Source organism: Stegostoma tigrinum, chromosome 23 (genome assembly GCF_030684315.1).
Source record: "Stegostoma tigrinum isolate sSteTig4 chromosome 23, sSteTig4.hap1, whole genome shotgun sequence".
NCBI lineage: Eukaryota > Metazoa > Chordata > Chondrichthyes > Orectolobiformes > Stegostomatidae > Stegostoma > Stegostoma tigrinum.
This window is the reverse complement of record NC_081376.1, coordinates 5613337-5625799: the sequence shown is the minus strand read 5'-3', so window position 1 is coordinate 5625799 and position 12463 is coordinate 5613337. Positions and strand designations below refer to the sequence as shown.

General features: G+C 39.9%; 1 protein-coding gene across 5 annotated transcripts in view; it reads right to left on the bottom strand.

Moving 5' to 3' along the window:
* Window positions 1-12463, bottom strand: part of LOC125462244 (E3 ubiquitin-protein ligase MGRN1-like) — a 149119-nt gene that overhangs the window by 48473 nt on the left and 88183 nt on the right. For all 5 annotated transcript variants that reach the window (XM_048552043.2, XM_048552044.2, XM_048552045.2 and 2 more), the window contains exon 6: window positions 9604-9670. In XM_048552043.2, coding sequence (XP_048408000.1) covers window positions 9604-9670 — 67 coding nt within the window. The remainder of the gene's footprint in view (window positions 1-9603; window positions 9671-12463) is intronic.

Sequence of the window (12463 nt, the reverse complement as noted above, 5' to 3'; positions counted from 1 at the left end):
TTAAAACTAAGGTTGAATTTTTTGAAATTCAGAAGGTTAAGTGGTAACTTCAATTTTGAGTTATCAAAGGAAATAGTTACAGGAGGTAGGAACCATTTCAAGAAGGAAATATGGAGTGTGCAGGGTTAAAATGTTCCAAGGAAACAAGGTGCGGGGCCATCAAATGCTGTGAACCCTGGATATAATGGCACACACAGAACTAGATTATGAGAAAAAGGGAGGCTAATGGCAGATAGTGAGGACTCAAATAGCTGAAGCACTAGAGAAGCATAGAATATGCAAGAGGGAACTTGAAAGGAAGATTAGGAAATCGATAAGGAGATATGAAATGATGCTAGCAGATAAAGGAAAATCCTGTTATACTACAGATACATTAACAGTAAAAGAATAAACGAGGGAACGAGTAGGGCCTATTAAGGACCACAGTGGTACTCGTCCATTGAGCCTGAGGATGCAGACAGGATTCTAAATGAATACTTTGGGTTGGGGTTTTCAAGTGAGGGGGAGGGTATGGGTATAGAAATCAGGGTGAAGGTCTAAGAAACAAAGGAATTAGCATAGACAGAAGAGGTTCTGAGCGGTCTGGCATCTTTAAAAACAGATTCATTCTTTTTCAAAAAGGTGGCTAGTTGTGTAGATGAGGACAATGCTTTTGACATAGCCTACTCAGACTTAAGGAAGGCTTTACACAAGATGCAGCATGAGAATCTGATATCAAAGATAAAAGTCCTATTGGGTTCCAAAGAAATTTAACAAATTGGATCCACAATTAGTTGAGTGGCAGGTTTTTTGGACTGCAAGTCTGCGTCCAGTACGGTCCCACAGGGTTCAGGTTCAAGTCCTTGCTTTCTGTGATTTGTATGAAGTGTTTAAACTTGAATGTGGGAGGGATGATGTCTAAGTTTGCAGACGATACAAAAATTGGTAGGTGGTGTAAATAATTAGGAGGATCGCATTAGACTACAAGGGGATAAAGATGGGTTGGTCAGATAGGATGATCAGTGGCAAATGGAATTCAATAGGGAGAAACGTGAGGTGATTCACTTAGGTAGAACAAACAAGACAAAGGAACTCATGATGAACGATAGAACCCTGGGAAGCACCAAGGATCAGGGCGACCTCAGTGTCCATGTATACTAGTGCCTTAAAAGGTAGAAGGACAGGTAGATAAAATGGTTAAGAAAGCATATGCTATACTTGCCTTTATTAGCTGAGGCATAGAGTTTAATAAGAAGGAGATGATGCTGGAATTGTATAAAATGTTGGTTAAGCCACAGCAAGAGTACTGTGCACAGTTCTGGGATCTGAATTATTGGAAGGATGCGATAGCACTGGACTGGGTGGAGCAGAGATTTCCCAGGATGTTGTCTGGGTTGGAGACTTACAGTAATAAAGTGAGATTGGACAGACTGGGGTTGTTTTTCTTACAGCACAGGGGATTGAGAAGGAACATGACTGAGATGTGTAAAATTATGAGGGACACAGATAGCGTAAGCAGGACGATCTATTCTATTTTGAGGAACCAATGGCCAGTGGAAAATAGATTTAAGGGAAGGGGCAGAAGGTTTAGAGAAGATGGGAGGATAAATTTTTTCACCCAGAGGATGGTGGTAATCTAGATCTCACTGCCTGCAAAGGTGGTAGAGGCAGAACCCTCATAAAATGAACAAAATATTTAGATGTACACGTGCGATGCTAAGGCATACAAGGCTATGGACCAAGCACAGGACAACAGAGTTACAATAGTTTAGGTGGTTGTGTATGACCAGTGCAAATGCGATGAGCCAAAGAGCCTTCTGTGTATCTCTATGATTCCATGACTGCCACTGGCTGCAAAGGCTAGGATGTGGACACAGTCTAAAGTTAGAGATGGGTCTTTCAGGAATTAAACTAGAAAAAAACTCTTCACACAAAGAAGGCAGAAGTTTTGAACTTTCTTCTGTAAATACATAATGATGCTATATAAAGTATTTTAAACCAGAGATCGAAAGATTTTTGTAAATCTGTAGTAAAGGCTATGGGACAATGGTGCTTATGTAGAGTTAGGTTGCTGACCAGCCATGCTTTCACAGAGATGAAAAACGCTCAGTGAAATAAAGGCCTACTCTTGCTCCAATATTACAACGGTACCAGCTTCCCAGAACTCATATTACATTAATACGTCACATCAGTGCCAGGAAAACAACTATCGATATCAATCATAAGTACGGGACTTAGGCCAAACTTGAAAATTCACATGAATAGGCTATGGGTGTCAATTCCATTTGAGTAACCTAACTACAGGTTTTCTTTAATTCAGAATAATTAAAATGGGATATTTACTCTAGTGTGTATGTGCCTAAGTCAAAGTTGCATCTGGACTTGATTTTAACTATCAGAGGTAGAAAGAAGTTCAACAGATTTGTTTTGCTTCCATTTCTCTACTTCACCTTGAGATGTTAATAAATAGTGAGCTCCCACAAGTTTAGTTTAACCAGAGGTCACGCTCATAATAAAACTTTAAATTAGCTTGTACCAAATTTTATGCTAATAAGAATGAATGATTCATAATCATTAAGCAAGAATGAACATGACTTTAAATCAGATGTATGGATCGAAGTTCACCAACAGCTTGAATGGATAAGCCAATAAGTAGCTTAGTTACACAGACCAGCAAGGTTTCAGATTTAATTTCTGGTTTATAATGAATTGGCTGATTTCCATTGGGGCAATTGCATTGATGTCACAAATGAACTCAGTGACATTGCAATGGTAAGGCGCAGTAAGCTTCCAATGATTCACATGCAATAAACCCCACTGGAAGCACATATATGTGGTTGTCAGGCAAGGGCACCACACTGAGCTATTATTTGTATTCCCACCCTTAAAGTCCTACTGAGGTATTTCAAACTCTAGTTTAAAATTAACAAGTGATATGGCATCAACTGAGCTACACTCAAAACAAACCCAGTTAGCATTCTGTCCAGTCAGAATTCAAATGCAGCTAATTTAGTTTGTATGACTTGTTTTCAATCTATTCTTTTTGTATTTTGTGCATAAGGAATGTAATAATGACTGCAGATGATATGATCAGAAGAACAGATACTGCTCCCCGCAGCAGTAACCTGCCTGCCTGGTGCTAGCAGTGAGCAAAGAACTTAAACTACAAGGCATGCAACTAGTTGTCACAGTCCACACAGGAACACTTGTACAGTGAGAAATAATGTTCCATGGATTTTAAGGATCTTGGGTCCAAATTAATACGCACCAGTTGAAGTAATGGATGGGATACCAAGAAAGAAGACACAGCCAAAATATAGTGAAAGAGCAGGTAACTGAGACAGTGAATGGGGAAAAAATTGAGGAGGAAGTATGAGAGAGGCTGGCTGGGATGTAAAGTTGATAAGTTGTTCAGGACCAGAGAGGATTCATCACAGAATGCTGAAAAAAAGTGTAAAAATTTCAGAGCTACTGGTCATAGTCATCCTTAGACGCCAGTGTAGTGCCAGAGCACTGTGTAACACCCACTTTAATGTTACACCCACTTTCAGAAAAGGGATAAGAATAAGCCCAGTCGCATCATAGCCCTTTGCAGTGTATTCTGGCTATCTTGTGGAAGGACCAAATCCTAAATGCAGCAGTTTTGAACACAAAACTCCTTGATATGTTGACACTCAACTAGCAGAAGATTTAGGGCAAAATGGTAACAAAATGGTTAGCATTCATGCCTCATAGCACCAGGGACACAGTTCAAATCCAGCTTGGGTGACTGTCTGTGTGGAGCTTGCACATTCTCCCCGTGTTGGAGGGGGTTTCACTTGGCGCTCCTGCTTCTTCCCACTGTCCAAAGATGTGCAGGTTAGATGAATCAGCCACGCTCAATTGCCCCTTAGAGTTCAGGTGCAGGCTAAGTGGATTAGCCATGGTAAATGAGATAATGGGGATTGGGTGGGATGGTCTTTGGAGGGTCAATGCAGACTTGATGGGTTGAATGGCCTCTTTCTGCACTGTAGTGGTTCTATGAACTTCCATGAACCACTATGGTGACACTTGCAGGAAGGAAGACGGTGCCAGACCAATGGATTTACCGGTTAGGGAGATCAAGTCAGAAGCCTAACAGGACATCAGAAAAAAACTCGACTTCAAGTATACCGATAAGCTTGGCCTAAAGGTCTGAACCATCAATTATCACACCTGACGACAGATGAAAATGGTAACATAATTTGTGAACTGGCATAAGACACCACCATGTTCAAGGCTATAGTTGTAATTAACTGTCAGTGAGACTTCCTCCCACCCCAAAAGTTCACTTTGTTCATTTTCACAAGGAAGCAGTTTTTGGTGGAGTGACATCTGACCTCCTGTCCCTTGTATATCTCCAACATAAAGATCACACATTATTTTTCTAACACAATTAAATCAGCTCCAACCCATGCTCAAATTCACTTTTGAAATGGAATAGTCTAATGAGCTGCCTTTCCTCTACGTACTAGCTGAGAAATTCACTGGCGAGTTCACTATCACTTTTACTCTGCATATATAATTTGGAATTCCAACATCTCTAGGCACTAGAAGATTGGCCTCATTAACAACCATGTAAGTAGGGACTGTGTCATTTGCTCATTGTGTATGCTTGATGTGCGATAAGACACAGCAAATCTATGATGCAGGATAATCAGACTGTTGCTAACAGGAGCAAGAATGGAAAGTAGTGGATAAACTCAGCAGGTCTGGCAACGATATTGACAGAAAACAAAGTTAACTTTGAGTCCAGTGAACATTAAGAACTGTTGCTCACTATACACTGGCCCGTTCATGAGTTTGTACAGAGGCAGCCACTTGAAGTATTGAAAAGTACTCAGGCTACCTCAGATTAAAGGTAAATTGTTTATAAAAGTTTCAGCAATAGTTCAAGCTCGCCATTTCAAGCTGCGAAGATGCAGCAGCAACAGGAGTTGTGCTCTCGATTAGTCGGGTGCTAATCAAGATGATAAGATACTCTTTGAGACACTAATCATGCTCAAATCAGTAACACAGTATATGAATTCAAGTGCCAGTTTGAGGCCAGGTATGTAGGCTGTATGTCTCAACAACTGGTGGATTATATCAAATATGACCACTTCAGTTGTTTGTAACAGGCAGACAAATGGCTGCATTCAACAGACTGTTTGGAAAAACTCAGTACACAGTATTTAACAACTGATCTTCAAGAAAGATACTAATAGCCGGGGATTTCACCTGGGATGGTGAGGTTCTAGAACATTATTAAGGTGGAGGTATTAAATATTTTACCCGGCATAAAGGTATATAAATCCTGAGGACCTGATGAGAAGTATCCCAAGATGCTCTGAAAGGAATGCTGGAGCCTTTGCAGCCATATTTAGTACTTTGCTGGCCAAAGGTAAAACGCCAGGTGACTGGAAGATACGGTGGCTCAGTGGTTAGCAGTGCAGCCTCACAGCACCAGGGACCTGGGTTCGATTCCAGCCTCAGGCAACTGTCTGTGTGGAGTTTACACATTCTCCCCGTGTCTGCGTGGGTTTCCTCCCACAGTCCCAGATGTGCAGGCTAGGTGGATCGGCCATGCTAAATTGCCTGTAGTGCTCAGGGGTGTGTGGGTTATAGGGGAATAGGTCTGGGTGGGATGCTTCAAGGGGCGGTGTGGACTTGGCCAAAAAGGCCTGTTTCCACACTGTAGGGAATCTAATTTAATGTGGTTCCATTGTTCAAATAGAGTAGTTTAGTCTAATGTCAACGGTTGGGAAAACATTGGAAAATATCCTGATGAACAAGATTAAACAACACTTGGAAAGGCAGGGATTGACAGCACAGATTTGTTAGAAGGAGATCCTGCCTAATAAATTGTAGACTTTTGAAAAGATTACTAAATATATTCTTCAGGGAAGTGCAGTTGATGTGGTTTACCTGGACTTCAGTAAGACTTTTGACAGGGATCCACATGGAAGGTTGGTCCTAAAGTAAGATCCCATGGGATCTGAGCAAGTTGGCAAATTGGATCCAAAATTAGTTTGCAAATAGGAGACAAAAGGTGTTGGAAGAGTGTTTTTGTGATTAGAAGCCTGCGACTAGCGGTACATCACTGGGATCGGCATTGGGACTCTTGCTGTTTTGTATGTATATTCATGATTTGTATGTGAATGTAGAAAGTATAATTAGTAAGTTTGCAATTGATATAAAAATTTGTGAAGTTGTTAGCAGTGAGGAGGATGGTCTCAGGTTGCAGTTTGATATTGATCAGTTGGTAAATTGGGCAGAGCAATGGCAGGTGATAAATGTGACGTAATGCATTTTTAAGAGGTCCAATAATGGAAGGTACAGCGTGAATGGTAGGTCCCTAAGGAGTACTGACAAACAAGGGGACCTTGGTGCACAAGTCCATAGATCCCTGAAGGTGTCAGCACACAAAGACAGGGTGGTTGAGGCAGCACATTGGATGCATTCCTTCGTTAGCCAGGGTATGGAATTCAGGAGCAGGGAAGCCTTGTTACTACTTCACGAAACATTGATCAGGCCACAGATGAAGTATAGTGTACAATTCTGGTCGCTCCACTATTGGAAGGATGTGATTGCACTGGAGAGGGTGCATAGGAGGTTCACCAGGGTTCTGCCTGGGATGGGAAGTGTCAGTTAGGAGGAGAGGCTAGACAGGCTGGGTTTGTTTTCACTGGAGTGCAGGAGGCTGAGGGAGGATCTGATTCAGGCATACAAAATTGTGAGAGGTAAAGACAGTGGAGATTATGAGACTCTTTTCCCCTTAGCAGGCATGTCTAAGGTCATAGGCATAACTTTAAAGTGAGCAGTAAATGGTTTAGAGATCTGGAGAAAAACTTTTTCACCAGAGGGTAAAAATATGAAAAAGATACTGTATGAGTATGTGAAGGCAGGTACTCTTGCAACATTTTGGAAGCATCTGGGCAAGCACGTAAAATGCCAGGGTATAGTGGATTATGGACCAGGTGCAGATAAATGGGATTAGTGTAGTTTGGTGTTTGTCAGTTGGGATATTCATGGTGGCCGAATGCTGTATGGCCCTTTGTTTTCACTAAAATGTGATCCCACAATAGCAACACAGTGAACAATCCCAAGCGTGTCAGGAATTACACCCATTCAGAGACACATCTGGTGGTGAGTTTAATTGAAGGGTCACCACACATTAGACAAGGGGCTAGCTTGAGAAGTCGAGACCTTCTTGGTGACCTCTGTGTACAGGAACCGAATGTGCACTACTAACAACATTGTGCATCACAAACCAGCCATCCAGGCAACTGAGCTGATTGAGTGAGTGCCTTTTACACCAACAATGAACTTAAAATTACAGTCAGCCTCATAATTCAGCTCACTTAGAACACAGAACATAGAAAAGTACAGCACAGTGCAGGGCCTTTGGCCTACGATGTTGTGCCGTGGAATAATCCTAATCCAAAAATAAAATAACCTAATCTACATTCCCCTCAATTCACTGCTATCCATGTGCATGTCCAGCAGTCGCTTAAATGTCACTAATGACTCTGTTTCCACGACTACCACTGGTAAACTATTCCATGCGCTCACAACTCTCTGTGTGAAGAACCTCCCTCTGACATCTCCTCTATACCTTCCTCCTAGCACCTTAAAACTATGACCCCTCGTGGCAGTCAATCCTGCCCTGGAGAAAAGTCTCTGGCTATCGACTCTATCAGTGCCTCTCATTACCTTGTACAGCTCGATCAGGTCACCTCTCTTCCTCTTTCTCTCCAGAGAGAAAAGTCCGAGCTCAGTCAACCTCTCCTCGTAAGACAAGCCCTCCAGTCCAGGCAGCATCCTGGTAAACCTCCTTTGCACGCCCTCCAAAGCCTCCACATCTTTCCTATAATAGGGCGACCAGAACTGGACACAATATTCCAAGTGTGGTCTCACCAGGGTTTTGTAGAGCTGGAGCATAACCTCGCGGCTCTTAAACTCAAGCCGCCTGTTAATGAAAGCCAAAACACCATATGCTTTCTTAACAACCTTATCCACCTGGGTGGCTTGTATCTGCTAGAAGCTACTTATTCACACGCAAAGTGTTATCCTGTGAAAACATAAAAACAAAGTGCCCAGGCATTATGCCTTTTCCAATGAAACAAAAAATTTGCAGAGACAACTGTTCCCTTGTGCATTCCCCATTAGTATATGTTGGCTGGAGTTCACTTGCCTTATTTTGAAATTAACCTCTTCAGTTAGCTGAGAATGTAAGTAAAATTAATAAGCAGTTAACCTGGGGATTGATAGTTTTAGATGCAAGCAAAAAAATGAGCAAAAATTTATAGAGGGTGAAAGAAATGAAAGTAAGCCAGCAAGAAATGTAAAAAGGGATTACAAGAGCTTCTACAATTCTGTGATAAGAAGTAACAAAATGTTAACATAGGCTCCTTCGAAGATGAAACCTGAAAAATTATAATAGGGAACAAGTGATGAAGACATCAAGCAATTAAAGTTTTGATTTTCTTTTGCATTAGAAGATAAAAGTTCCCTGTTCACTTTGATTAATTTAAGGATCACAAGTAATTAAAGAGCTTCAAGTGATTTACACTAATGAAGTAATGAATACTGGAAGAAGTTATGGGTTCAAAGTCAACAAATCCCAGAGGCCTGATGGCATAAATCCTGGGGTTTTAAAAGAGGTTGCTATCGAGGTAATGAATTAACTGACTTTACAATTTTTTTAAAATTCTGAAACAAACCAAAATATTTTGGACGCAGTAAATATACCACTACTATTCAAGACGAGATAATTGAAAATTAGGACCTGGAAGCCAGTTAACCAGATTTCAGTTGTCAGAAAAATGCTCAAATCCATTAAACAAGTGATTGCAAGATACTTAGAACATCAAAATTAGCATTGCTAATTAGCATGAAAAGGAAATTGGGTTTGGCCAAATCCACTGGTGCTTTCGAAAGAGATCATTGTGTTTCGATAAAGGAGACCTATAAAAATAGAAAATCTGAATTTTCAAAAGGCATTCAATATTGTTGCTTGCTAAAAGGGTGTTCATGATTGGGAGCACTGTATAAATTTCAATAGTAGTTCAGTTGGTGGCACTCTTGCATTTTGAGTCAGACAGTTGTTTCAAATTGAAGGAACCATGCTATGTTACAATGCAGAATAGTAGAGGATTTGTGCCCAAATATTTGCTGCATAGATTCTCAGTCAATTTCTTAAAAGAGAATATGTTGAGGTTCTAGACATGCTCATCAAGCTGGTGGGTTTGGTTGCAGACGTTTCATCACCCTGCTAGGTAACATAGTCAGTGCACCTCATTGAAGCCTAAACTTCTCAAAAACCTGAGATAATACATTGTCTAATGCTTGTACTGGGCCTGTGTTAATTTAAACCATAAATGGTTGGGTAAGATATCTGCTTAAAAATACTTAAACCAGCATCAGAAACTAATCATTGCAGACCTAAACCCACAATCTAATACTCTAGCAATCTACCACAACATCTCAATTTTCTTCAAGATACATATTTGAAAATTAATTTTGTTAAATTACACCCTTTCACAAATACATTACTTTAGAAAAAGTCTGACGTTTCCGCAATCGAAAACTTTAGGCTTCCAGCATATTAAACAGTGTACTTACCATCTACTTCGTCAACAACTGCCCGAATGACCAAAGGAAAAACTCCTTTGTCTAGATCAAAGTTTAACTAAAATGTAAAAGAAAAAGGCAATTAAAAACAAAAATAAAAGATTATTCATAAGTTCAAATAAAGCTTTAAAAAGGTGCTGCAAAGCTTAGAAACAAAAACTTATGCACTTTTCTGAATGATAAACATTCCTAGTTTTATGACAAAATAAAAACTATTCAACAAAACTTCAGTCTTTTAATATATGTTACCACATTGAAATAAATGGGTAATCCTATATCATGCCCAGTCTACTGAATTCAAAAGATAACAGTGCAATAACAACATCTAGGAACACATGCTCCAGAAATGGTGCTATAAACTCAACCAAGTCAGCTAAAAAGTTCCTCTATGAGTAACACTGCAGAAGATTACCCAGTAACTTATGAAACTACTGACTTTGCATATTTATTATTAAAAATATATCATAACTAAGAAATTATAAATTTGTGTGCATTTGGTAATTTACAAAGTCAGAGAAAGCTCCTTTTGGAGAGGTGGACACTCGGGAATACAAAGTAACAGTGACCAACTTTTCATAAATAAATAAATGAATTATTTCGTCCCCTAAATGTCCCCAGACAACTGTTGACACATCTTCTTTTAATATTATTAATTTGTGAGGTCATTCAGTTTTGATCCCTAATTATGATGATTATGAAGACTGCCTAATTTATGTTATGATCAGGATGGTAACCTTTGTACTTAAAAGGAGTAAATATCTGGGGATTTTAAACAATGCCTACGAGAATCATCATAGAATCCCTACAGTGTGGAAAAAGGCCCTTCGACCCACAGAGCATCCCACTCAGACCCACCAATCTACATATCCCTGAACACTACGGGGAATTTAGCATGGCCAATCCACCTGCACATCTTTGGATTGTGGGAGGAAATAGAGGAAACCGGAGCACCCGGAGGAACCCCACGCAGACATGGGGAGAATGTGCAAACTCCACACAGACAGTTGCCAGAGGGTGGAATGGAACTCAGGTCCCCGGCGGTGAGGCAGCAGTGCTAACCACTGAACCACCATGCTGCCATAAGATACTGAGAATAAAGCCACAGAATTTCAGCTTTGAGAAAAATATAATCTTTGTAGTACAAAGTTAAATAGCAAAATATCTTAACATATAAATTATACACACAATGTATACACATACATACACACACAATACTCTAACAGATGGAAACAACAAGGCAAGTAGAGTTAACAGATAAACTGTGCTGAACAACTCATACAGCACAATGAGTATCAAATTCAAATCAAGAAAGATCCCAGATATTACACAAAACCTTGTTCCATTTACATTATTCATTTTTGAAGACTGAGCTTCAGAACTTGCTCAAAATTCACACCATCACACACTGCTTCCATGAATTCACCCTTGCTATCCAAGACTGCATTCCAGGGGAATCCTGAAAGCTTTAGTCAACACAATCTTGGCACAATTCCAGCAAAAACGTAATTTCACCGCAGCGGCAGTAACCTTGGGGTTTCCAAGCGCCAGTATTTTACAGATGTACCAAAGAAACACTGTTTGTTTGCTTCTTTCACCCCGACACTCAAAAGCTCCAGTCCTAGCAACATCCTTGTAAATTTTTGCTGCACCCTCTCAAGTTTAACAGTATCTTTCCTATAGAAGGACAACCAGAATTGTATGCAGTATTCTAAAAGTGTTCTCAACAATGTCCTGTACAGCCACAACATGACATCCCAACTCCTATATTCAATACATTGACCAATAAAGGCATGCATATCAAATGCTTTCCTTAACATCTTGGCTACCTATGACTCCACTTTCAACGAACTATGCACTTGCATCCCATGGTCTTTTTGTTTGGTAACATTCCCCATGGCCCTGCCTGCCACTAACTGTACAAGTCCTGCCCTGCTGTGCCTTGCCAAAACGCAAGATGTCGCATTTATCTAAGTTAAACTCTATCTGCCACTTCTTGGACCACTGGCCCATCTGATCAAGGCCCCATTGTACTCAGATAATCATCTTCACTGCCTACTACACCATCTATATTGTAGTTATCTACAAACCTACTAACTATGCCTCCTATCATTTGTGTCAAAAGATACAGAGAATCCTTTTTGTTTGTCTATGTGGCTTTGAGCATTACAGATGTTCATGGACTTCAAATGAAAATATATTAGGGCAAAAGTTATGATAATAACCATTGGCAATAACCATCGGTGACTATGATCTACACACAAACTGGAAACATCAGGTTTGTAAGAGTAGCCTCAATGAGAATTTAACAGAACACCTTACATTTCGTTTCGTGAAGTAACAGTCTCCGAAACTAAGCAACTTATACATCAACTTGGCATTGTGTAGTGTGTCAGGACTAATTAATGACCTCAAAAGTATTGACACCTCAAGGTAACTGTGGTCATCTGATTTTATTTAACATGCAGATTGCAAGGGAGAAAAGGTCTAGAACTAATATTTAAAATGTATAAAAGGGTAATTATGTCAACTAGGCTGGTATATAGATCAGTACAGAAGCAATGGGAGGCAATTAAAGAGATATTTCAGAAAACATAATTCCATTCCTACTTTAAATAAATTCTAAAAGGAGAAGCCACAATTCAGAGTTAACTAAAGTAGTAAAAAAAAGTCAAACTTGAGGAAAAACTATGCCAATGCACAAAAGGTGAGAAGCTGATCAGATGATTGGTCAGAATGCAAACAACTGCACAGAATGACTAAAAGGCTAAAGAGGATTAATAAATAGCTTATGGGAGGATGTTAGCTAGAAACGTGAAAACAGATAACAGGAGTTTTTGTAGATATCTAAAAA